General features: G+C 38.7%; 1 protein-coding gene across 2 annotated transcripts in view; it reads left to right on the top strand.

The window, feature by feature from the left end:
- The window catches only part of PRDM2 (PR/SET domain 2), a 57,854-nt gene that overhangs the window by 22,932 nt on the left and 7,550 nt on the right, over positions 1-27,372 (top strand). Inside the window, exons 6-7 of one of the 2 annotated variants that reach the window (XM_074161796.1) lie at positions 4,115-4,241; positions 26,130-26,252. In XM_074161796.1, coding sequence (XP_074017897.1) covers positions 4,115-4,241; positions 26,130-26,252 — 250 coding nt within the window. The remainder of the gene's footprint in view (positions 1-4,114; positions 4,242-26,129; positions 26,253-27,372) is intronic. The other variant, XM_074161798.1, reaches the window with a different exon arrangement.

The raw sequence follows: 27,372 nt of genomic DNA, 5'->3' as shown, positions 1-27,372 counted from the left end.
CCTGGCACATAATTTCAGAGGTGGCAGGAGAAATATCTGAGTGGCTGCACTATGCAAAAGTAGGTTATAATGTAAAGTTTAACTTTGCCCCGTGTGGGGGGAAAAAACCCACACAAATCTGTAATAATGAATGTTTGTTAAAAGTGCATACTGATACTCCAATTATTTTTTTAACCATCTATTTCAATATATTTTATTCTCTTCTCCCATCTTTTAGAGAAGTGATATGTAAGGAAAATTCTGATCTTGTTAATCTGTGATGATTTATGAAGTGAACGCTTGACATGAAGTTGGACAGTTTTCACTACATAAAACCTTCAGCGGTCAGTCAGCATACTGATAAATCAGGTCAAGATTTAGAAAGTCCCATTTTGTGATTTCAATTGCACAAGTGCGCTATTCTTGTAGTTTAATAAGAATATTTAAAATCCAATATTCTGTTTAATTTCTTTTCCATTCCAAGAATATGAGAACCAAAGAAAGGCATTAAGAAAGCATGTTTCTTTACTTATTTTTCATTATTTCAAATGACAAATTTATAATAACCAGGCTTTTAAAATAAAGTTAGTATGAAGAAACTGGAAGTTAAGCTGCAAATGAGTGACAGTGTGGTAGAAGTATAACATAGAGGAGGAGATTTTGAATGTGTGGTCTCAAGGGCAAGGTACTACATTAAAGTATTTAAATACTGTTTTATCAGTTTTTACTATCCTATGCCTTACAAACTGCAGGGAAAATTCATACCTTGGAAAACAATTGTGCTGTTTTCTGCTTTCTTTACAAAATACAGTTGCTTATATGTCTGCCTTTTATTTAAAGGTTTGGTTTTGTCTCACTTTCTGTATCACAGATGGTTGATGTTCTTATAGGGTCCATATCATCCTTAGATTCACATCACACCTTACAGACAACTTGAGTCAAAAGAAAACATATAATAAGTAACATCTTAAATGTCCTTCTCTTCATATAATGTGTTATGGTGTATATACTGCCATTTCAAAACTGTTGTAAATTTACCAGCCCAGGTATGTACACATAGTTCCTTCCTGATCTTTATCATGATATATAAATTTAGGGGAATTCCATTTGGTGATAAATAAACAGCAGAGTCTTTATTTACCCCCAAAAGAGAATGAGCGAGTGGCTTGTATGTCATTTTATTCTGCTTTACCTTGAAGCATTTAAAATGTTGTCATAGCTATTTATTTTTTTTCCCAAGGTTTTCTTCAGCTTTTTTTGGGTTTCTGATTTGTAAGTTAAACAGGCTGATTTCCAGGCTTCGCTGCTAAGATAAGCAAAGCCCAAATTTGCTTGGTGTGAACGAACCTCAGAACTGCACAGAGCTTTAACTTCCCTGTTCTCGGCTGTAAATGAATAGTAAGAGGATAGAATTTTTAAGCGAGCACAAGCAAATATTTTTCTCTTCCATCTTCTCTTCATTGAAGGACTGAGGATATTTGCAGGCTGCTTTGCATATGCTTTCCCCGGGATGTATATATGAGAGTTGGGGTATTTTGTTGAAACAGCTTAAACTCATTATGGGGTTTCAGAAGTTCTTCCTGCCTCTCCTAATGAACCGAGCGAGTTGAATAGTGTTAATTCTACACATGGTACAGGACTTTGTGATTCTTGAAGAAGCTAAATTGCAGTGAAAACTCAGTTTCAAAAAGTCTTCTGAATAAGCTTGGCTGTGAAACTGTCCTTGATTAAGGTGAAATTAATTTGTTTATGGAAGAATGTTCTGCCAAACAGGTTTATAATAACTCAAGAAGCTCCCTCTTACATAGGAATGCGGAGTGACGTAGGGCATGCGGTGTGAAAAGCGCACACGAGTACCGATGCCACAAACTGCCCGCTGTGGTTACGCGGGGGGAGATGAGGCCACATCCAGGTGCAAAAGCACAATATCGCAGCAAAATGCGGTGTCTGTGGTGAAAAATAAATATTCTAATAAGGTCAGACATGCAAAAGCTTATCTCAGTCTGTACAACACACATTCCCGTGCTTGGATGTGTACAGTGAATTGAATTTTAGACAATCTGTGCTAGAACTTGTTAGGATATTATTCTTGAAAATAACAAATTTTGAAATTAATTTGAACCTTTTGAACGGAAAATGCTCAGGATGTGAAGGATTGTGGAATGTGAAGGAATGCAAAGTGTTTCGGTTAAAACATAAAGCATCAAAAAGCAGGCGGGAGTTATTAACCTGACGAGCCTTTCCAAAATTCATACCTTTTTTTTAACTGAGCTGTGCCAACCTGATGCTGCGACACACACAACAGTCTGTGGGTGATGGTTTGGAAGAGGTTGGTTTTAGAGCTGTTATTAGAGGATAATAACAGTCGTCAGTGAGAGATTGCTGTGTGTTCTCTAGTGTGGAAGCGGTCAGTGATGTCCTTTTCTCGCTCGTATTGCTAATGAGGGAGCCGGGCTAATTGTCTGCGTTTGATGCCGCATCGCACCTTAGAACTACAAGGTTAGAGGGCTTCATTTACATTCTGGAGCAGTCCCACCAAAACTTAAGTTCAGCAAGTTGAAAGTTAATTCCCAGCCATTCAGCTCACAAACTGCACGCTCGTTATCGTCCTGTGTTTGCATCGCCTATGGTTTTTGCTGGCTCTTTTCTCCGAGCGTGTATATTTTTTAGATGAAAAACTATTTGCATCAGGCAACTCTTCGTCGTTCTTCGCTACTAAACAGCAGGAAAATGGGACCATGCAAACAGGTTTACCCCTATTTATCCTATCAGGCCTCCAGGACTGTTAAAGGGAGCCAAACCGTAGGCTTTGCTTATATTATAATTTAAACACTTAACATAGTTGCTGAGATCTTGCATCTCTTGTCATTCCGGTGTCTGGGGGTATAAAGATAACCATCGCCTTCCTCAAGTGCTGGGAGACCTACTAAAAAAAGTGCTTTACAGGAAACAAATATTACTATTTTTCTTGATAGAAGAATTCCCTTTGACTTCAGACTTGAAATGGTAGAGTAAGGACACCCTTTGCTGCAATGTAATGACTAAAACCAGTATCTTACCTCCACAAGCCCAATGGTCGTTAAGCCCTGGAAAAAGGGGGGTTGTATTTAAGATAAGAGAAGGGAATTAAGTTGATTTTTCTTGGTTTTGGATAGAACGCGTCAGGAAATGGAGGGAGAATGGTGAAGATTTAAAAAAAAAAAAAAAAAAAAGATATAAATACATTTTTAGTCTGCAAACACGGGGACTTACCAGCTTGAGTCTGGTAATGTTTTAAGGAGCGTGTGAAATAACCAGAGAAACCAGTATTGATCCGGTTAGTGGCAGAACGGGAGCAGTAATTGCAGTGATGCCAACTTGGCTAATTTGCTCTTTCCTGGGCATTTTTTTAATTGGATAAAAAAAAATAGAAATAATAAATTTGGAATCATAACAAATCTTTCATTATTGTGATGAAGCGGATCCCTTAACGTGTGGTAATCACCTGTTTTCCCCTGCATTCCCTTCAACTCGATGCCGCGGTCTTTGCCCGAATCTTTAGATTTTGTTCCCAATTCCAGCGTTAGAGGATGACTGACGGGTCTGACTCCTTATTTAATGCCGTGTGGAAGGGGGTGCCGGGCTCCGGGAATGCTGAGGGGAAAGGATTAGAAGAATTCAAGTGTAAATAGGGATGGTAAGGAACGCGGGGGGGATTTGATTGCCGCGAGCTCGGCCTGCGTGGATTTAACTCGATGTCACGACTTGAGACCAATCTAACCTTGGGCTGTACCTGCTTGGAAGTTTCCAGTTGATTTAATAACTCTGAATTATCGCGTAATTAATTAGGGGTAGTGGCGGGAAAGGCCGGTTTCCCGGTGGCTCCGGTCCTGGGGTGGGCGGGGGGAGCCCGGGGCTGCGCGCCCTCCGGCCGGCGGGGGGCGCTGCCGGCGGCGCCCTGAGCGCGCGGGCCGCCGCGGGCGGCACGAGCCACCGCCGCCTTCGGCGCCGCCGCGGCCGCTCCCCCCCCCCCCCCCCCCCCCCCCCCCCCCCCCCCCGCCTTCTTCTCTACCCACCCCCCCCGCGCCGCCCCGCGGCCCGCCGCCAACAAGCCGCCGCCTGATTGGCGCCGCGCCTCTCTCTTCTCTCCCGGCAGCCAATCGCGCCCGGCGAGGAGCTGTTGGTGTGGTACAATGGGGAGGACGACCCGGAGATAGCCGCCGCTATTGAGGAAGAGCGAGCCAGCGCCCGGAGCCGGCGGCACTCCCCGAAAGCCAAGAAAGGTAAGGCCCCCCCCTTCCCTCCCCCCGCGGCCCCCCGGGCCTCCCCGTCGGGCACGGCGGAGGGGGAGAGCGGGGCGACCCGCCAACTTCTGCCGGGTGGGCGGCGGCGGCCGCCGTGACCTTCTCCGGAGGGAGGGGAGGAGGGAGGGCCGGGGGGCGGCGAGGCGAGACATGGAAGTTGTGGCGTCTGCCGGGCCCGGCTGGAAAAGTTGGCCGGGGCGGCGTGAGAGGCGCCGGGCTGGTTCTCCACGGCGGCGGGGAGGGGAAAATGTCTCCGCGGGTGCGGGAAGGGCCTCGGCGAGGGGCCGTGTCGGCCTCCCGCGAACCAGAAAGTTTGTGTGGGTGGGGTGGCGGCTGGAGTTATTTTTCAGGCGGCGCTAACAAGTGAAGTGTCGCCGGGGAACGGGCTTCTCTTGGGCGCAAGGGTGGTTTGGTGGTTTTTTGCTTTTATTTTTTTTAATTTTTTTTTTTTATTTTGACTTTAGCCGAGCGCTGGTGCAAATGGAAAATTAAGGCTTTTGTTATTTTCTGCGGTTTTTAATTTCTCGTTATTTTTAGGGTGCTGGCGATCTTGTTGCTTACGAAATTTTTGCAGGCAGCGCGAGTGACTACTTTTGGCTGACTTTGGCGGAGGAGGAAGGATGGGAGAAGAATTTCGGGGCGGGGGGGGTATAGACAGACGTTAGTCTTTACGTAAATATGTATGTCAAACCAGACATCCATTATTTTTTCCATGATTAATTCAGTAGCAGTATTTTTTAGGGTGCATGTGTCTCCACAGATGGCCTTATATAACTGACATTTTGACTACCGTTTTAGGCCAAAATCGCAATAGAAGCTATCACTTACAGGGAGTAAATATAAAAAGGAAGTATTTACAGTTGTAGCACAAGATTATAAATTATTTTTGTCGGTGAATATGTAGATTTTAGAATTTTCTGAAGGTGAGAAACGAAGTAAACAAGGAAAGGAGATATTTTAAATGGCATCATTATGAAATTTTTTAACTTAAAATTTAGGGCCTGATCTTAACTGTAGTGCGGTTGAGTGTGGAACTCACAAGCTCAAATATTTGGGAGAACAGTTATATAAGTTTGTTTTTTTTTTTTTTCTTAATTTTACAAGGGGCTGGGAAAAAGAAGTGGTGCAGCACAATTGGTTATGCTTTTGAACAGTAATTTGTAGGTTAAGCTAATACAATCTGAAATCCAAGCACTGATTTGTATTTTGCTGCCTGTAATGAAAAGCATATTTAGCACATATACAAGCAACGCTTGGGAAATTAGAGGCTGTATTAGGCTTTTTCCTAAATGTGCATTATCTTAGAAAATAAAATTTGTGTGCCTGTGATTTACCTGAAAGGCTAGAAAAACAACTTGAAAGAATTTGATTATATTATAAATCAGAAAAGCCAGACAGAATAATTTCTAAGGTAAATTTTCGTGGCATAGACGTTTTATTTGCATTCATAAAGTTATAGATAAAAATATCAGTAAAATATCAGTAAACTAATTTGGTGGTTAATGGGTTTGGTTTTGTGCTGTTTTATAGGTTTAAAGTTTTAACTGTTATGGGTTTTAGAGATTTCAAACTGTCATAATTAGGAACAATAGGTCTTTTATAAACATAAACTTCTTATCAAGGCTCACAAATATTAAAAAGAAGAAAAAACAAGAACCCCAAATACAATATAGATGAAGTATTTGACAATAACCAAGAATAATTTATCTATGGAATTAAACTCTTGTTTTATGAAGCAGAAGGACCAAATTCTAAGTATTTAGTTGCTTCGAATTGTTATGATTTAAAGTTTCAGCATCTGTGCTGTAAAAGACAAGGCAATTCATAGTATGTGCTTTATTCTTTTCTAATGCATGCATATTTTGAAATTGTATAGTTCTATTTTTAGTGGGTTCCATTGGAATTATTTTTACTCCTCTGCATTTACTCTCAGTTATTTTTGTATTTGTAGTAACATCTGCTAATATTTGCAATTAACAGCAATTTTCATATAAGAAACATAATATTTTTCTGTTGATCTGATAGCAATAGCTGCAATTAGGATTCCAAAATGATTTCTTCTCATATCCCTTCTTTTGCAGATTCAGCTATATCTCTTGGATTTGAAAGTTTCTTAGCCCCGGGGTTGAGGTTTTATGGGAAAATAAAGGAAATTGTGATGAGCAGGGTTAAAAAGTAATTAAAAAAATCATAAAATTCTATCTATATGGTAAAAGGAGGTTGGGAGGAGAAGGATGTTGTGAGTTAACATTATGCATGTGAAAAATGGGGAGTCAGTACAAGATAATCTTTCAGATTAAGTGCCAGTTTAAGAAACTTGCTAGAGAGTAGATCCTCCGGAGGTTGTGAAATTTGAATTTATTAGCTACCTAAACAGATCAATTAATTCTTTTTTTTTTTTTTATAAACTTTATTTTGGCCTGTGTTGCAGGTTGTCGTCTTACACATTGAGGAGAAAATAGAACTAAGTATGAACTGCCAAGGTTTAAACAACTGTGAATGAGTGTGTCCTTTAGAAACACAGTTTCCAGAAAAAGAAACCGATGGTTTAATACCTTAGAAATGACTAGACAAGACCTTATTTCAGAAGTGTATTATAATTTAGTTATTCAAAACATGAAGTTGTTAAATAGCTCATAATTATTCTGTATTCAGTAAAACAAATATCCTTTTGAATGTTTAATGCATCTTAGGCCTTGTCCTTGGACAGTTAAGATATGTATCATTTGACAAACACTCCTGTTTCTGCAATTTATTTAATGAACTCTGATTATATCAGACAAGGTGACCGTTTCACAAGTATTAAAAATGTGATGTGTTTTGCCCAATCAGTCAAGGCTTTCGTTATTGTAAAACTTCTCATATTGCAGTAGGAATATTCTTTATTTCTCAATAAATCCTCACAGGCTGTCGATTCAGACTGTGTTACCATAAGAGGTAAAGATACTAAATTTGTAAAGTTGAGATGGCATTTAAGAATCAGCAGCTGACCAAACCTAGGGCAGACACAAAATACAGATTGAACTGTTTTCCTTGACCTTGATCTGACCTCTCTTTGCAAGCGATTACTGATACAAGGTTCGTAATCTCCTTTAGAGCATATTTAGGATGGCACCTGGCATTCTCTGCCATGTACCCGTCTTCTCCGATGTGTTTGCAGAAGGTGGGATCTTGGCTATGCCTCAGTCATGTTTCATAAAACTCGCCCGTTCTTTACTTGCACAACTCCTTCAGCAGTTCCATGTCTTGCATGTTTTTGTTCTTGCAGTCTGCCTTCAAAATGCTTTACATCTCCCAGGTGTTAATGTTCAGTGGTTACTGCCTGGCTTGGTTTAGGTTTTCAGAGCTGGAATAAATCCTTTACATCTTTCTTCACCCGTGCACAAGCAGCTTAGGAGTCCTTGAGGAAAAAGAGGCAGTTCTTACTAATTTATTTTTATGCATTGAAACATTGCATGTTGTTGCTAAGGTGATGAGCGCATTTGAGATTTAGGAAGAAATTTAGTAGAATAAAAGGTTATGGGGAGGCGGGGAATACAACTCCCCAAAAAAGAAAACAACTTGGTGAACTTGGGTAGCATCAAAGATTTATCAGAGCCAAGCCCTCTTATCTTTGACATGATTTTAATGTGGTTAAGAGCTAGCAGCTGCTGGTGTGTGGTCAACAGCTAGCAGAAAAATGATCTAATAGGTTCTTTGTTACTTTTGCATTTTCTGAAATTTCATTTATTTGCCAAGTGTTTATCATCTGCTTCTCCCAAGTTGTAGTTAAGGTGCTTCCCTTCTGCCTGCCAGGCTTGTAGGAAAATTTGTTCAAATCAAATGCATTAACACAAGATTTCTCATTAATTCCCTTTCTAAGGAAAAAGAGAACAGCTTGGCTTTTGCTTTACAGTTAAATTCATGTGTCCATTAGAAGGGTGGTGTGGACATCTTTTTCTCTCATCGGGGCATTTCTTCCTTTATATTTGGCAGCAGTAATATGTAGCAGTAGTAAGCAGCAATATCGAAGATGAGTGTTTCCTTCAAGAAGAACACTTTTGGTGTCTCTGGCCTCAGACTTGGTCTTCCTTTCAAAAGTAATTTTAAAAAAAAAGTATTTAAGAAAAAAAAAGAAAGGTGGTCACACATAAAAATGTGCAGTGGTTTTGTCAGGCTATAATCTGCTTTAAGGTGCTAAGTAGGCACCAAAGTGTAATCAGAGAATGCTAAAATCATCCAGGCAGTTTCTGTCATCGATTATGTGGCAGATCAAAAGTTTGTTCTCGGAGGAAGAAAGATACTGATGTTACACAGTTTATTCTGCTCTATGTGCTTGTGAATAATACCTTTCAAAAAAAACCCTTTTTTTGGAGGGGGAGAGAAGGGCAACGTTTTACTTCTCCTGTGCTTACTTGTATCTCTATGGTAGTGGTTCCATGCTGTGCTGTTCAGCTGTATTTGTGTCTTAGCTATGTTCCACTTAGCACTTTATCTAGGCAACAAACCCCAGTGGCATAATTCGTACTATTGTCTGGAATGAATGCTGCGTGTGCCTCTTTCATATCCTCTCTCTGTACAAAGTCAGGCTGTCAAGAGGGGGGAAAGAGAGTCTGTAATTTCATTTTACCAAAAGCACATGCTGCGTAAGGCAACTTGAGTTGTCTGTCATGAAACCAAAAACCTCTTAAAAAACCCACTTGTGTCACCTCTTAAAATAGAGTCCTCTATTGTAGTGGAGGCAAAACACCTGAATCGAGTTCATCTATGTCTTGGACAGCCCCTGGTGGTTTTTTTTTTTTTTTTTTATTGTAGTACAGTTTTAAAGTCTGAAATCATTGCTAATAAATCTTTTAAAACTTTACTACCTTAAATGGTTCTGCTATCGTGATGTTGCTATTTCCCATAGTTCTTATCAGATTTCAGGGAGAGCTTAAACTATGGGGTAACTCTTAGTAAATAATACTGTCCCAGAGATAGTGTGAGATTAAGGTGGGTGAATTATGACTCAATTACCATCTGTTACAAATAATTATTATGCCTTGTTTTATATTAGCCTGAATGCAAAGTGCAACTTCAGGCTTTTGCTGCACGGATTCTAGCTAAATGCTGTCATCACAAAAGTTACTCTGGATTTTCTTTTCTCTTTAAGCATGACTATTCCTGAAACAGCGTCAAATTGCTGCTGCAGAAGCGGGAAATGTTAAGATGAAATAAGCAGGTTAAATTGTGTGGTAGTAGAAATCCTCGTAGTTTTTTGTTTATACTTTCATAGACATTCTTGCTTAGTTCCAAATAATTAGCTGTACTTGAGAGTCACATAAATATCCATCCTGTTTACAAAAGGTGGGCCTTGGATTGCCATCTGGATGTCATCACAAATGGAAATCATGGCCAAATGGTGCCCTGGTTTTTTGTTTTTCAAATTACATCAATTTCTTAGTTAGACTTGTACTGCGATTTAAATTTAAAAGCTTATTTCCAAACAGAAAAGAGCTTGTGAGAAAAAAGATTGTGTATTAATTGCAGTGTAGTTTATATAGGCGGATATTAAAATTGTACTTTTGTATCAAGGATGACATGAAATGATATTCTTATCTAAGATGTATTTCTAGTAGGTTTGATGAAAAACTTAGGAACTCAAGGCTTCAAAATTTCCTAGCTAGTGACTGGGAAAAGATAAGGAAGGAAGGAGAAGGTCAACACGATCATCTGGAACAAAACCTTAAAACGAAATTTGATTTCCCGAAATCACACTGATTTACTGGAAGGATTACGTTATTCCAGTTAAAAAGGTGCACTTGGGATATCAAGGGAGCTGTACCTCTCATGGCAGCTTCTGTCTGGTGAATATCTAATATATTTAAAGTCTTCTAACCAGTGGAAATTTTCTTTTATCCCTCATAAACGGGGCCCTTTGAATAGGAGACTTGTATTACTTTAAATTCCCATCTTCACTTCTACAGCAACGCCCCCAGTTCCTGTGATAGCTGCTGCTCTGAGCTTTCCTGAACAGCACAGTGAAATTGGTATGATTCATTCCAGCCTTGCTCCTGCCTACGGGTTTAAGAGTAGGAGAAGATAAGCCTTCATTTCAGAGGTAAAAAAATAAATTATCTGTACTGAAAACCAGTAATAAATATTTCAGCACTAAATTGCGTGTATTGACTCCTTAAACTCCGTATTTCTAAGTATAAACCTTTGGAAATAGGAGGCTTTAGCACATTCAGATATTTCCTAAGTTCTTAAAAAATATCGGTGTTTCTGCTTTAGTCGGGTTGTATCGAACACTGGGAAACTTGTTTACTTCTGTGCTGTAATTACAAGGTTAGGGAAGGCTGTAAGGTTTGTTTCTTCTTCAGAAGGCTCAGATGTACTATTGTGTATACACTCCTTTTAAAAGTTTCCGCGTGTGCAGCTGGGAACGGCAGTCCGCAGGCGGTAGCAGTGCGGGACTGGCTGTTACTGGGGTATCAGGGTGTGGACTGGTACGAGCAATGGGACCAGACGTTCTCCTGTGTGTAGTGTGGCGGTCCCAAGGTTGGCTGGGCCGGCATCTGACTGGTGATGGCACTAAGAAATCAATACTTTCTATAAGAAGACTTTAGCGAAGGGCCTGAAGGTGATGAGGAGTGCAGTGTAAGGACTCGGTGCTGATTGTCACATCTTTGTTACAACAAGCACTACAAGCACCTTGCATACTCTCTGTTACTTTTATCTTTGTTTTTCTGTCCTTAACTTAAAATAACGATATGGCCTTCATGATGGTAACAAGTTGGCGTGTTTCTATTAACTTACTTCTGGTTTACAGCAAATGTATGTATTTATCTAACACAATAAAAATATTGTTCTTGGGTTATTTGATTATTCAAATTCTGAAGCTTTCCTTATTTTTCTTTATGCTTTTCCAGCCACACTTCTATACTATTTTTTCCAAGTCAAAAAAAATCTAGACCACAGTTGCAGCATTTCCAAACAAATTTGCTAATCCTGTCTGCACTTACATAACCCACAGTGGGAAGTGAAATAAGGCACCAAACAGTTTTCCAGTTTTAATATTTTTTTTTTTTTCTATTGATCATGGCTAGCTTTAAAACAATGAGTGACCCGAACGAAAAGAAGCTTGGTATCCTGCTCTTAATGTTTTTTAATTAAGATAATCGGTTTTGAAATTATTCTCCTCCTTTCTTAGGAAAATACTTTTTTATTTTTTCTGAAAAGAAATTAAAAAGTTACTAAGTTTCTATTGAAATACTACTTTCCTTGCAGAAATATTTTACTGTATTGGGATTTTCTTAGAATGTTCTCTTCTGAATCACAGAACTGTTTAAATGCTTCTGCTTCGAAGATGCAGAGGAAATTTGATGATTGCAGTTTTAGGGAAGAGCTTTGAGATAAATAGATTTGGAGGTTATGTTCAAAAATAGGAAGCGGATGATATTCCTAGGGAATAAGAGAATAGATGCTCTTTTCCGGAGTGAAACAAGTGCTTTTCTTTTTTTATTCCCTTAAGTGACCTGCTTTGTGATTTAGAACCATCCTGTTGCTTATAGCATACAAGCAGCAACTCAGTGAGTTACCGTCTGCCTTAACTGTATTAAAGTGTGTGTGTTTGCTGCCTTACCTAAATCTGGGTGACTTTTATTCACGTGAATAATCCTTTCTTAAATTCTTTTGCATTGTCTCAGGTTAAGTCCAGGGTTTACCACACACTGTTGCTCTTCCTATGGTTTCTTTACCTTCCTGTGCAATCTCCTTTCTAGCCTGAATCGTGTCTTAATTTAGTGAAGACTCTTTAAGTTGTTCTTGTAATGAGAATCTTCCGTATCGTGATCACTTTAACTGCCTTTCTCTAGATGTTTTCTGTTTGTCCTTCATCCTTTCAAACCCATTTGAAACAATGTTATTCATATTGATTCTGTATCATTAATGGTACTAAACTTTATTAGTGCCTGTTTTTATTACAATTTACCATAGTTTTGCATCGACCGCTTATTTTACTTGCATTGTTTACGGGGAATGTCTTACACTGAGGGCCTGTCCACAGATGCCCTGTGTAATTTATTATGCAGTGATAAACAAGCACGTTTAACTTAATTTCAAGTATGTGCATACAAAGTTTTGATAGCTGCTTTTTGATGGGAAGAGATGCAGAGTCCCTCTTTGTGGCTGTGAGCTGTTTTCTTTAATTGTGAGATCTCCTAATTTTGTAAGACAGTTTGTGTTTGTGAAGTCTCCGTGAAGATTCGCGTGTCACAGGATGATGAAACTGCAAAATATCAAAGTAATTTTATATTCCACTTATTAACTATCTTGTACATTTTCCAAATGAACAAAAAAGAAAACCCATTGTCAGACCAGAGGGTATTTAATTTTCTTAATCTGTCAAACCTTCAAATTTGTTTTGTTGTTCCTGCCAAGAGCCTTACACAGATTGACAGGAATGACTTTGTTCTGAAGAATTCTCACTGGCCTACGCTTGCTGTGTCAGGTTCCTCACGGAAATGTTATAGCAGTGTAAGTTTTTCCTTGGGTTTAACAGTTATTGAAATAAGACTCACTGCTATTTCAACATTTGTAGCTAAGAAATTAGATAACGTCTGACCATCAGATATTCACTAGCAAATATTTACTTAGCTTTTATAAACTTTTTCCCCTGGACTAAGCAAGCACAATATTTATTTGGATCACCAGTACGTGGAAGTTATTTAGGATGAAATGTTCATGAACACTTACGAGCTTACCAGGGTTGCTCTTAAGAGTTAATTTTGTTGTCACTCTTCCTGAATTCTGCAAGAGCATTTGATAGACTATGATTAATGCTTTAGAACTTCAAAGAGGCAGTGTTACTAATACGATGATTGACATGAAGTTACTCTAGTGAGAGTATTATAATAGCTGAATATCTATCATCTTGATTGTTGTTGTTTTGCAGCAGCAAATGCCGTGGAAATGGGTAGTCGGCTATACAGATATTCCAACTTGCATTGAGAGCCGGATGCCTCGCTTGAGCCTAGTCAAATATATGAATATTGTTTTATTTGGCAATCTATAAGATACAGTTTAATTGCTGAATGGGAAGGACCTTGTGTTTCTGAAAGTGACTTGATTCATAAAAATTTTGGTAAATTTCCTCCTGCATCACCACTGTTCAGAGCCAAGTCCCCAGCAAACTTCCTTACCTCGCTGCCAGTAAAGTTGGAAACTGTCTAGGTAGACACTCTCTGGTGTGAAGCAGCTCAGCTGCAAGGGTGGCTGGTCTCTCTTTAGCACTAAGTTTGCATCGGAACATTAAAATACACACCTTTACCACAGGGTCATACTCTTGAAAGGAAAGGTGTGTGATTCTGCTGCCGAGTATTGGAGTTGTCTTGGGCTTTTACCAAGGAGTAGGTCATACTAAGTTTCAGTGAGTTGAGTGAAAAATTGACTTCCTGCAGTGCTCCATTTCAAGGTGCAGGTGAAGAGCAAAGAGGCCAGTGTTGCAGATCTTGCGGACCCTTGGCAGGGATTGCAAAAGCCAAGTGGACTTTGGGCAGAAACTTTGCTCACGGCTACCAAATCCTTAACTGTTAAGTGTCAGCCTCCAGTCTCTCTGCTCTCCTATACCAGAGCTGTTTTTTCTGGTTGCTTGCCTGCAAACAGAAACGTCCAAGTTACTTTTCAGTGACGTTTTATTTTTGTATTCTGTTTTAGTTGACATTTTATGCCATGAAAAGATGCGTGCGAAGAAGTTGTGCGACTTTAAAGTCAAATTTGATCTAAACAGGTTAATCTCGAATGCGGCAGTTAACTGAGCAGAAGACAAATACGTTTGTGCTCTGACTGGGATTTTTTATCACTTTATTTGAAAAATGGAGGAAGTTGCCATTCCCTATAGCGACTTTATGAGCCTTTTGACCACAAAGGTCAACATAGGATTTCATAAATTAGGCAGATACCTAAATTAGGCCATTGTCTAGTTTGAGATAGACTATAGATTTAGTAACTTTGGTTGTCGGCTCTGTTAACATGAGCACCAACTGTTGCTGTTGTCCTGTTGTACTCCCCTCTACAGCTTGAGAAATGCACTGGCTGGGCAACTGGAGCATTACAGTTAAGAGTTCCTTTGGAAATATCGTTCAGTGTATCTTCTCTTATCAGAGAAGACTGAAAAGCATTTCTCTGAGAAAATATCGATGGACTGCAGCTGAAATGAATGAAGCTCTTGGTTTCAGAGAGAAAGCTAAGCAAATCTTTCACAATTTCTCAGCAGATAAAAATGATTTGGGGACTATATTGTACATTAAAATAATGAGTTGATGTAATGTTTACTTTCCTCCTTTATCTACTTTTATATATAAGAAAGGCCCTGCAGTGATATTCTGCCATAAGACCTTGGATTGTCACTCTGAAGTTCGAAGGAGATGAGTCTTTCCAAATTTAACAGATGCAGAGAAGCAAGGTTTTCATGCCTGCGAATGTGTTGTGACAGTAGCTGCTTATTAACAATTAAAGGTGTTCCTTGTTAGGTTGTAGACTCAGTTCATAAAATGCTACAACATTTTTAATGAGGACTAAGGGAAACACTATGTATTTACTATACTAGGTAATTGGTAGTTCCATTTTTGTCATCTCTTGTTTATTAATAGTGTTATTTTCCTTACCTTGTACAAATATGAGTGCATGTCATTTGACATACAGTGTTTTCATTTCTGTTCTTAGTGTCTGAGCAAAAAGCTCAGGGAAATTTATTTACTGCAAGCATAGCATTATTACAGCCTTTTAAACTCTACAGGAAAAAAAAGAAATACTGTTTAAGGCAAGCTTGCATTGCGTGCCAAAACTGATACCTTGGCAGTTTTGAGTGTGCTGGTGAAAGGAGGGCAATAAGGGAGTGTGTGCTCTGGGAAATAAAACTGCATATGTTTTCCAAAGTAATTTTCCCTTTTTTGAAACGCAAGATATGAATCTATTACTAATCTATTGGATCATTGCTTGTAACATTAAAAAAAGGTGTTCTTCAGTAAAATTGTCTGCCATATGTGGTTTTTCCCTCTTGAATCCCCTGAAGTAAAGGTTACCCCTGCAAGTTGTAGTGAAGAAAAATAAGAGAATAAGATGGTTAAAGGAAAGAAAACTGGAAATGTGTACCAGGGAGGGGAATGAAATACATTGTAAAACAGAAGGGGGTGATTTTACTGAGAATATTTTACTGGTTTGTTGGAGAAAAACTTCTCATAAATGACATGTTGTAGGTATGGTAAACAAAAGGATTTATTTGGGTGGAAATGAACAGCAGAGGACAAATTTACGTGATGAATGTAAATAAAAAGTACTGAGCTTGACCTTGTAGCAAGGGTTTAATTTTATACATGGGAGATTGAATCTGGTGGTAGCAGCACTGTCCGGATCCTGCATCTGCGAGAGGCTTTGCTCCTGTCCCCTCAGCCTTGGAGACTGCTGTTAACAGTGATCCCAGTGCCCGGTGAGACACAAAGGCAGCCCTGTGTCCTGGGCATCGTAGCCCTTCTGCAGCTGCATTTGCCAAGTGAAGCCATAGCCCGTGTCTGGAGAAATGTTTGGATAAACTGCATTTTTGGTCTTTGATGCAACTGCAGCTTTTCACTAACCTTTTGAGAGTCCTGTTTGGCTGGTGGAGCAAAAGCGCTCTGGAGACCAGAACTTACCAGCAGTGTATGAAGGGCATTAGCTTTTGGGTCTGTATGTGGACTTGGAAGTCCTTTTTTTTTGTTGTTGTTGTTCTTTTTTTTTTTTTTTAAGTGTCACTTACTAGTATGACCACTAATGAACTTGAACGTATCCACTTTGACAAACAGCAGAAGAAAATGGAAGATAAAGTCCTATGTAGTTACTTTTAAAGATAACTTAGCTAAAAAAAAAAAAAACCCAGATATTTTTGATCTAACCCTCTCAAATGTTTAGTGATCCAAATTGGGCAATGATAGATATTTGGGTTAGTTATTACAGATAAAGGCTGATCTAATAGTGATCATCTTAAACTTTGCAGTAGAAGTAGTCATCTGAGGCCTTTCGTTTGCATTATCTTGCAAATGATGCTGTCAAAATGCATGTTATTTCTTAATTATTTGAGTATAGCTTCATTTTGGGGAGGGCTATGGTTAATGTAGAAGCAGTATTTTCTGGATTCAAGTAAAAGCTTGTATTTGTTAAAGTGGAGATTTAAGTTTTGACTAATTCTCTGTATTTAAATACAAAATTTGGATGTTCTATTTTTAACTGAATTGCACATAAAAACTGGGTAAATGTAGAGAACACCAGTTATTTCTGGAAAAATCTGTGTGCCAGCTGGTATTTCTTTTGCTGCTTCTTTTGTTTTAATACTTTGCAAAATAAAAGCTAATGGAATATAACTATAGAGAAGAATGTTTATTGTATGTTCTGTAATGGCGTGGCTGTGTCAATGGTGGCTGTGGTTGGTATCAAGTAACGCGCTAGGAATTTGCAGTGAATGGTGGGAGGGTAGAAGGTAGAAATAAAAAATATGTTGAGTGATTGAGAAATTCTAGAGCAAGTCTGATCACATATTTTTGTACTCTGTATCTGCTACTTCAGTTTTAGAAATACTGGCATAGAGGCAGAAGTAACATTTTTAAGTGTTGCTAAGATAGAAGCTCTATGTTTAATTATTTACACTTAATTGTTTCATCACAGCTCTTGTGTGGGTTAAAATTGCATAGAATTAAACCCTGTGGATGTTTGTTTGCCGTACATTGTAATTGTTAGATGACATTCTGTACTACTTAAGTCATTATGGATGAGTAAGTCTTAACAGTCTATAAACTTAAGACTTCCTGTGATTTACACTCAGGTTAGTCAGAAGACGTAACATATTAAGGATTTGAATGAGGTGCTGCAAATGTGGATGACATACTATTGCTACCAGATACACTGTTTTTTGCCCCCCTTTCTGTTACAGAGGGTGATGGTACAACATTTAATTTACAAAACCTGAAGGAGGCAACTCGTATTTCAGTTTTTATGGACTGGTGTAATACCACACGTTTAAGATGCTGGAGGGAAGGGATGCCATCCAGAAGCACCTGGACAGGCTTGAGAGGTGGGCCCGTACAAACCTCATGAAGTTTGACCAAGCCAAGTGCAGGGTCCTGCACCTGGGGCATGCCAGTCCCAGGCACAAACACAGGTTGGGTGGAGAATGGCTGGAGAGCAGCCCTGAGGAGAAGGACTTGGGAGTGCTCGTGGATGAGAAGCTCGACACGAGCCGGCAACGTGCACTGGCAGCCCAGAAAGCCAACCGCATCCTGGGCCGCATCAAAAGAAGCGTGGCCAGCAGCTTGAGGGAGGTGATTCTACCCCTCTGCTCTCTTTAGAGCCCACCTGGAGCACTGTGTCCAGCTTTGGAGTCCTCCATACAGGAAGGACATGGACCTGTTGGAACGGGTCCAGCGGAGGGCCACGAAAATGATGAGAGGGCTGGAGCACCTCTGCTATGAGGACAGGCTGAGAGAGCTGGGGTTGTTCAGCCTGGAGAAGAGAGGGCTCCGGGGAGACCTTATAATGGCCTTCTAGTACCTGAAGGGGGACTACAGGAGAGATGGGGAGGGACTCTTGATCAGGGAGTGTAGCTGATAGGACGAGGGGTAAAGGTTTTAAACTGGAAGAGGGGAGATTTAGATTAGATAACAGAAAGAAATTCTTTGCTGTGAGGGTGGTGAGAGCCTGGCCCGGGTTGCCCAGGGAAGCTGTGGCTGCTGGAGGGGTTCAAGGCCAGGTTGGATGGGGCTTGGAGCAACCTGGTCTGGTGGGAGGTGTCCCTGCCCAGGGCAGGGGGTTGAAACTTGATGATCTTTAAGGTCCCTTCCTACCCAAATCATTCTATGATTCTAAGATAGGCTTCCTGCTCATAAGACTTTTCAGCCTAAATATCTTATTTATTTCTGTGAATTCTGTGAATAGCTTTAGCTAAGTTTTTCTGGGCTCATGAAGAACTCCATATAATGGTAATATATTCTCTTTTACTTGGCGTGGCATATCTTATGATGCCATGCTAACATTTCTTGTACTGATTATTATATAATTTAAGAAGTTTGTGGTGCGATATAGTAACATGATCTTCAGTACTGTCATTAAAGTGGAGGCTTTGCCAAACATTTGCAGAAATTGATGTTTTAAATAGCCCAGCTCAGAATTTTCTTACACTTTCCATGGCAACAAGTTCATCTGTTATGCAAATGTCATCTTAACAGTCTCTGTAAATGCATTGCTCTGTTTCTTTTCTATAAAATGGATATTTAGTGCTTGGTAGAAACATATTTTAATACAGATATACAGCTAGGTATATGTGCATCTGTATTCAGGTGTATTGAAATAGCTTCCCAAGGTGAGGCTTTATTACAAAAATGATAATCTGGTTGGAAAATGCAGTGATTAAAACACTACTGTTTGTGTGTGAAATGATGGTTAATGTGTAGGAATACATTTATACAACAGGCAGTTTGATATGAATAGAATTACTGTGAAGTTTGTCTTCTGTGCTTATTCTGTTCCTCTTCTGCTTCTACTGTGTAAGCTTGAAAGTGCCTTTTTAAGGCAGAGGAGATGCAAGTTCTTCTGGAAAAAAGCATGGAAGGACCTTTGCTCGCTGTGTTTGCTTTTATTCTTGATGTCAAGCAGCTGTTTATCGCTGCTGCTTGCAGTCTTCAAACAATAGCAGTAGTACTGGCCATTGAGTTTTGGATTATAGCGAGGGAAAATGTAAGTGTATAGCTGTAAGTATTATGCCTCTCCATCTTCAATATTATTTGATGTATTAGGTTTGGGCAGGTTTGACAAAATCAAGATCTTCTGTAGCTCTGAATTATTCTCATGGTTCTCAGGAGTCAGAAGTTAAAATTACATTGTGATAGTTTTTGTACACTGTGAAAAAGCTCACGTCAATTTTAGTGTTTCATCTGCTTAACTGTACTTAAAATTATGCCAGAATAAACTGGTTGTATCTGATAACTTTTATTGCAAGAAAAATGCCCCACCAATTATTTATAATAATGACAGATTGAGGAAAACATGGTAATAAAGGCATTTAAATATTTTTCTCTGCAGATTTTCATACATACTTGACAGCGTTATTGAAATAGGCCTCTTAATGATACTGTATATGTAGCCATTCAGAATTAATTGACATCCCCTTTAATTAGGTGTTTGTTTCAAAAATTGAGCTGTGCCTTCTATTCTGTGTCTTGAATTTCACCCATAGAATTGCTGGAATATGGATAAAAATGTGCTGCTTTTGCATCCTTTTTACATCTCTTTTTAAAAAGTGTTCAGTTTTAGAAAGATTTGGACTCGAAAATGGAAAAGTTGGTTAATACTTAGTCTGTATTTTTGAGCCTATTTAGGGGAAGAATTTTGTCAGAGGGTGTTAGAAAGGGTTTTGTGTGTGCGCACACCAACAAGTGGGATGCATCTCTGGAGCCAAACTTGAAAATGCTCCTAGTATAGCGTATCTTAAACTAACAATAAAATAAAAAGAAGAGCTTTTTCTGGCTTGACTCATACTAATTCAGTCTGTGAAAAAAAAGGCTACCACCGAAGCTGTTCTATGGCAGCGCTTGAATATCTGAGCCCTGGGGTCTGAGGAGACGTCCTCGGGGTTCTGCAGGCATTTTTCTTGCCAGGACAAGAGCATTTTCCCCCAAAGCGTTTGGTGGGCAGCGGTCTCATGTTTTGCTTTGTTTTAAGTTGGAAGCTTTTGAGTTCAAAAGATGTTTCCTCCCCAGGTAATAATGTACGTGTGTGTTCAGAAGTGCGCTTCAGAGTTTTGCAGCTGGGCTTGCTCTAATCACATTTCAAAGCAATATTTAAATGCAAGTAGTTGAAAGGAATTTTGGTTTATTGTTGTGTTAACAGTAATATTATGTAAGAAATATTGGAAGTTGATGTCATAATATTTAAGTAACGTTGTTTTAATACGACAGAATTGTTCAGGTGTTTTCTTTCAAGGTTGTCATCTTTTCCATTCCTAGCCTAATATTTACTAGCTTTGTGACTTGTCCCTACTATTTTTACTTTCTCTTCCTCTTTCCTCAGTAATTTGCAGTGTGACATTTTGAACAATGTAGTGGGATAGCCTCAGCTGGATCACTTAAAACTTCAGACAGCAATTTAAAAATGGTTTAATTACCGTAGGCTGTGAGATGGTGTGAGTCAAATATCCTTTGACACAGTGATATGATGAAGGTGTAAGCCTGCAGTGCTTCACTTGCAGTCCCTACTCAAAAATGAATGAATAACTACACAGTGAACCTGCAGTGTATACTTTGAAATGTGGCTGTTGGCTTAGATCTTTAAATAAAATATTTGCAGAACCTTGTGGGTCTGAGGTCACGTTTTCAGCAAATTTTTGTAATCCCCTTGATTATATAAATAATCCTCATATACATATATTTATGTATATGAGACATGTCATACCTACCAGCTTTCCTTAAATGTTAAGAGTTCTTAGTGGCTGACAGTGATTGTGAGCAGCTCTTAACACACAGGTATGGTGCCGTTTATTTACCCAAGTGGTTTATGATTTGGCTTTGCTGTCTGAGCAGGTGCTGGTAGATAATAATAAAAGGTTTTGTAAACAAGATTTCACTATGTAATGAACTGTGGCTAATGGTAGAAAAAAAAGAAAAATAAATCAAAAACCAAAGACTTAAATGCTGAGGAAAATATGTTAAAAAATCATTCTTAGTATTCACATTATCACGGACATTTTGAATTCAATACCTTTTTTTTTGTGTGCCTAGTTATTTACTGTTTAATCCCCTTATTAAATATGTAAGGTCTTTAACATTTATATGCTGCTACATTCACAGTTGGACAAGATTCTGAGAAGTCACTGCAACATGTTTCTGCATTTTTTCATGCTCTTCCAGCTAACACCACTTGGATTTAATTTTTTGGAGCAATTTATGCTGTTATTTTGGATATGGCTTTTTTGCCTGTAAAAGGCATTAATTTTTTTCTAGCCTGTCTTCCAGAACAAATAACTAGTTAGATTTTTACAGATGCTTGAAGGTTTAAGGAATTTACTTTGAAAAGCATGACATCTGCCAGTATTCTGCATAGAGGAACAGAGGAATTCTGGTGCACAGCAAACTGATTCTCAAATTGAAAATCAAGTTGCATCAGTATTTTAAAATTCATTAATCAGAGTAACGTGGAAATGGTCATGAAAGTTGTCTTCTGCTGAATTTTCCGTAAAGATTTTTTTAGCCTGTAGATACACTTAATCTTTATTTCATTCTCTCCAAAGCCAAAATACTGATTTTTTTTTTTTTTTTTTTTTTTTTTTCCCTTTAGCCATACCTTTTCAAGGTGGCTACGCTTGCCTGTACCCTAGAAGTACTTTGCAGGTGTCTCTGAGGCACCTTCCCCACTGTTTTTTTTCCATGACACTTGAGATTTGGACAGGTATCTGTGGTACTTCTAAGTAACAGCATGGATATGGGTACAGGGGCTGCAGGCAGTTGTTGACTACGAATTTCAAAGGAATACCGGAAATTCATACCAGTAATTCTTTTCCCTTATTAACCCAAGGTTTTTGGGGAGGCAAATGTCTCTCTTGTATTTCTTCTAAGTGACCAAAACAGTGTTTGAGATCAGATGTGAGTGTCCTTCTTACTTTATGGTTTTAACTGTGAACATGTTTGGTGCTGCGCTTAAAGGTTATTAAAGATAATAGCATCTTGTACAATTTAGCAATATTTAATTATAGACTTCAGCTCCAGGTGTATGGAAAGACTGTGTTTAATTTCTTCCCTCCTGGCATCTGAGTATGCTCATCCCATCCCACCAGAAATAACTCAGTGGTTTTACAGTTCCATTAGTATTGGTTAACAGCAAAAATATGAGCACAGGTAACTGTAGAGTGCTTTGAGATGTCTTGGTTTGATCAATAAAATAAAGTATGGGCAAGTAAAGCTTATTTATCTCCTCTAAATTCTCACCCTGTTGTCATCTGAACTCCTCTGAACTAAGTGAGACTGCAGCATAAGTATCGGCCAATTATCTGGACAGTGGCAGTAGCATGAGATGTCCTGTGCTTACTGCAATGTTTGTGCTACGTGTTATACGGGTTTTTTAAAGGTGTAAAGGCAGATAATGCTGGTGATGACCTATCTACAATATAAGCGAAGGACAGGAGAAAAAGGAGCTATATTTAAAAATGTAGTTGCAAGACAAATTGATACATTCCTCTTTTGGTCTTTGACACTATAGACAAGTACCTACTTTCCATCTATTTCTTTCATTCATTTTCCTTTGCATCTTTCTTTTGCAATCCTTTTAATGCACATACACATATATTAAGTTCTGCCCTTCATTTATTCTTTTGTCATTGTTTCCATTTCACTTTCCCTGTGTTTCATTCCTGTATCTTTCTTGTTTAGACCAAGTGGAGGATCCAGCTGGCAGTAGCAGCCATGTAGGACCCTTCAGGAACCTGATGGTAAGTGCACGTGTGTACTTATACTCAGGCTTCCACCAGGTTCTGTATTCTGAGGCATTTTCCCCCTCCTACAGGCTTCTGTTAGTTCTTGACATCTTAAACTGTAAGAAAATTAAGGGTCAGACCTTGGGCTGCACATTGATATCCTTTATATCAGAGCAGTAAGTTGCGTTTTTCATTGACAATCTGCAGGAAGAAGGTGATGCAAATCTTTCAGGTTTACATGGATTTATAAAGCACTTTTATGCAATTCTTTCAGGTTTACATGGATTTATAAAGCACTTTTGAGAAATCATGGAGGAAAGTCAAAAAGCTATTAAATATCTTGAAAAGTTCCTGAAGTCTAGATACATGAAAGCTGGGAGAGGATACCAATGAAGCTTTACTGTTACTCTGTTCTTAAATTCTCTTCCTGGGCATCTATTGAACATTCGGGGCCATGAAGTGGGTGCATCTGGGACAGTTGTTGCTGTGCTTGAATATAGGGGATTCTTTTAATCTTTACAAAGAAAGCTGCAACTTAGAAAATGAACAAACTAAAGCTGGTAAAGGAAAACATCAAAAATCGGTTGGTGTCTCTAGTTGATATGTGTCAGAAATTGATCTGGCGCATCTAAAATTATGTATGTATGCAAGCGATTTTGCTCGCTATTCTGAGTAAGGGCAAGTAGGTGCTAGATGAATCTTCTCTTCAGATGCGTTTATGCTTAAAGGCCAAGGACTTGAACCATTTCCAGCTATATCAGCGAGCAGGTTGCATCGAGAGCAGGTTGCATTTTTTTTTTTAGGAGTGTGGCAGGAGAACTTGCAAGTGATGATCTTTCCATCGATAGCATAAGAAAGTATGTGACTTAAATTTGGGTAAAAATTCTGCTATTCTAGTGATTTCTCAGATTGTAATTGTATTAAATTTTATATTCTATAAATGGATGACACTTCGGAAAACCTTTGTACGCTTTAGCACTTAGGAGTGATTTTTGTTGTTCCTTTACATACTTTACCTCTCACTTTAAATAGCACAATGTATTTCTAGTCTTGTTATAAGAAAGAACTAGTTTGGTCTTGGTTTGAAGGTTTTTACAGTAACCCCGTCACCGTGCTGTGAAGTTCAGTGCTGCTGTAGAATTAGATGTAGAATTGCCCCATGACTTCTCTGCAATACTGTCATATGCTGCACCGTCTGGTAAATATCTTCTCTAAGCATGGCGAAGTTTGAGGTAGATGAGAGGGACCTGGGGACCAATCTTCTCCTTGTTTCCAGTGTAGATGTGAGAGTTGAGTCTAGAATTTTGTCATTTAGGTCAAGGTACTGATGTTGGTCTTCAGATGATGAGCAGTCTGCAAAGAAGTTGATCTCTCTTGAAGGGTCCTAGCATTTAAATACGTTTTGTTACGTCGCTCTGAAGGTGGATTGTGATGCCTGTTTGAATCTCTAGGAATGTTGTTCCTTTCCTCGAAATGGAACAGTTTGTTGCTTGTGTTACTGTACGTTTCCAGAGGGATTTCAGGTGGCTTAGCAGGTATTTCTGGAAACTTATTTGAAATCCTTCATACTCAGATCTTGGTGCTCCTGGTTGTAATTACCAACATTAGAGGTGTTGATATTATAAAATTATGTTCAAGTTGGACGTTTGCTTGTCAGGTAAAGATGCGCTTAAACTCCTTATGCCTGTGTGAACACTAAAATACACACTAAATCTTCTGATAACTTGCAGGTGTTTGGTGTAAAATACAATTGAATATTGTATTATCGAATAAATCAGTGTTGGTTCATTATGGCAGATTTAGACATAGGGGTTGTTAGAATATTTGAGGATACCGTGAGGTAATTGTTAGTTCACTTCAGGAAAGGTGCATGTTTATTTTCCAAAGGTGGCAAAAAAGTCATTCTGAGTGACTATTGCCAATTTCTGAGACTAAAAACTGTTAAAACTTGGAATAAGAAAATAAAAGGATAATTACATACATGAAACTGAAACACCAGAATTTGGGGAGAGCCTGTGAAGTCTGAGTTCCTTGAGAGGAAATACAGATAATTATTTAGAGCAGAATAGAATGTTCAAATCATAACAAGCATTTCCTCTTAAAGCTGACCTGTCTCTGATGTGTTCTGTTGGAGGGGGTGCGTATTTGAAAATTCTCAGTTTGACTAGAGGAACATTTTTAAGAGGCATTTCAGTTTCTTGGCTCAAGATGTGAAAAATATTTTTGAGGAAATAAAGGAGGAACTTGTTGACAGGGTTGTGAGTTAGAAGAATGTGCCTCTAACTAAGAAATGGATTTAGGGCTATGATGCACGCTTCTGATTAGAGGGAAGGGTCAGTGGGTTAAAATGTAGCATTTTGTGTCTTAGTGGAAGCAAAGGAGGAATTTGGATTGCTGCTTCTGGACAATTCTCGTTCCTAAGGGGTGGTGTGTAGAAGTGTGACGTTTCAGAGGTGACTGGTGTCTCAACCACACTGTTGTATGTAAAATAACCATTCTGAATGGAGAACATGGTCTTTGCAGTAAATTGAATTGGAAGACCTTAGAGTTTCATTTGTTATTACACAGTCCTTATCTTAATTTCTGTGTATTATGGGACTGAATCTTTAAGGTTAATGGAAAAAAAAAAAAGCAGTATAACCTTGCAGCGTGTTGGTAAATGAAGTTTTCAATGCTTGCCACCTTGCGCCACTGATTAGGTCTTTGCATAATGCCATTTTGCCTTAATCTTCATTGTGTTCATCATCCTGTGCAAGTAATACATGCTGCTTAATTTTGCCAACAGAAAGCGTTAGCAAACTTGTTTGTGCCAGTGGACACGATGTTTTACTTTATGTTTTACTGTTACCCAGTTCCACCTAATTTGGTTTTACTGTCTTTGCTTTGTTGGTCAAGATCATGCTGCTTTTAGTCTTCTTACAATGTTACTACTTCATTGCTTTTATTATAACTATTCAAGTCGTTATTCAGAGTGTTTGTACAAGTAGAGAAGCCTCTATGGGTTTCTACTTCGTAAGGTCTTCCAGTTAACATTAAGGATTAATAGTATATGAAGAAATTTGATATTCTTCATATATTTGTATAAGATACAGTAATTTAAACGCCATGTGACGTTATTGGATAACTATGATGTGAGCTGGTTAAGTCTGGACAACATGTTTCTGTTAGTCTATTCTTGATTTGAAAGTGAGCAAAATGTTTAGGAGTCTTAGATTTTTAGATACTCGTTATCCTTTTAATTTCTTATGGACTCTAGAGCCTTATTGCGTTGTCTGAATGCTGTCCTCACTGGTCTGTCATTTGTATTCCTTGGGAAAATCAGTGTGTTACACTCTAAAGATGGGTGTATTAATTCTGCTACTCAAATATGAAAAATAAAAACTGTTGAACAGGAATAATAAACATTGGTTTTTTCTCCCCAGGAAAGAAAAAAACTCAGGAAGGTAAAAACAAGGGAAAGAAGGCAGCAGATACAAAGCAGAAAAAGGCTGATTTGGATTCTACTTCTGCAGATATGAGGGATTCTAAAGAGGGTGAGTTCTCAGGTATCGTATTTTTTTCCTTCTCACTACCTTTTTGAATCAAAAGACACTTTTGGTGATGCTTAGTATGTTCACTTGTTACGTTAGTGTAGCAAAGTGAACGTGTTTATATTGTTAGCCCAAACTTTTTTATTAGTCAGGAACTTGGATATCAGAAGTACGTTATTAAACATGCAGTTCTGACAACAGGAAAAACTAAGATTTTTAATCTAATCTGTAAGATTTAGACATATATCCAAACTCCTTAGAACAGAAGAGCAGATTAAAGCCCTTATTCTAAAATAATGTCTTTGGAGCTTAGTTATACAGTCATTATTTCTTGCTATTTAACAGAAGTCAGTGTCAAGGGGAAAAATCCCCACTGTATTAATGCACTGCCTTGCGAACCATGCTCTTTGTCCTAAAGATGGAGAGGAACTTCTTGCTCTATATCTGTAACTACTTCTGCAACATTGTGTGAATTGACAGCAAAGTTATTTTCTTCAGCAGTGGATGTATCTGACAGCAGATAGGTAAAACTAGTATGTAGAGGTGTGAATTAAGAATCCATTCACACTAGTAAATGAGATGCACGCAGGCTCTGACTCAGAAGTGTAGGAAGTAGCCATTCAGGCAATGGTTAATAAAAAAATCTGATACAAAGAATGGAAAGTACTATGCCAGGTTCAAGGTACACTGCTATGTGTTACTGTGCAAATCCAAATTGTTTTATTGTTAACAATTTGGGGAAAATGGTCAAAGTCCAAAATTTGCTTGACAGGCTTAATATATACTTCATCTATACATATTGCAGTACTTTCCTGACACTTATTTGCTGTAAGAAAAGTCAGTGGAAGCTTTTTGGAGATTTCTTGAAACGTTCTGAAGTCTACCTTGAAACGTTCTGGTACTCTCGGACTGTTTCAGGCTTCTCGGCCACAATGTTCAATCCAAAGATTCTCTGTTAAGTTGCCTACATTTTGCTGAAGTTCCAGAAAGGAAATTTCTGAATACAGTTTTACTCTCGGTGCTGAATCACAAGAGTGAGAAGTAATGGTATTGTGTTGGGCCATAAATATTGGATATGTTGTGTTAGAGGAAAAAGTAGAAGAAAGGTGTAGTGTAATTTTAAGTGTTCGGTAAA

This window comes from Numenius arquata, chromosome 20 (genome assembly GCF_964106895.1).
Source record: "Numenius arquata chromosome 20, bNumArq3.hap1.1, whole genome shotgun sequence".
Taxonomy (NCBI): Eukaryota; Metazoa; Chordata; class Aves; order Charadriiformes; family Scolopacidae; genus Numenius; species Numenius arquata.
Note: the sequence above shows the minus strand (reverse complement) of the source record. Positions and strands in the feature narration are given on the sequence as shown.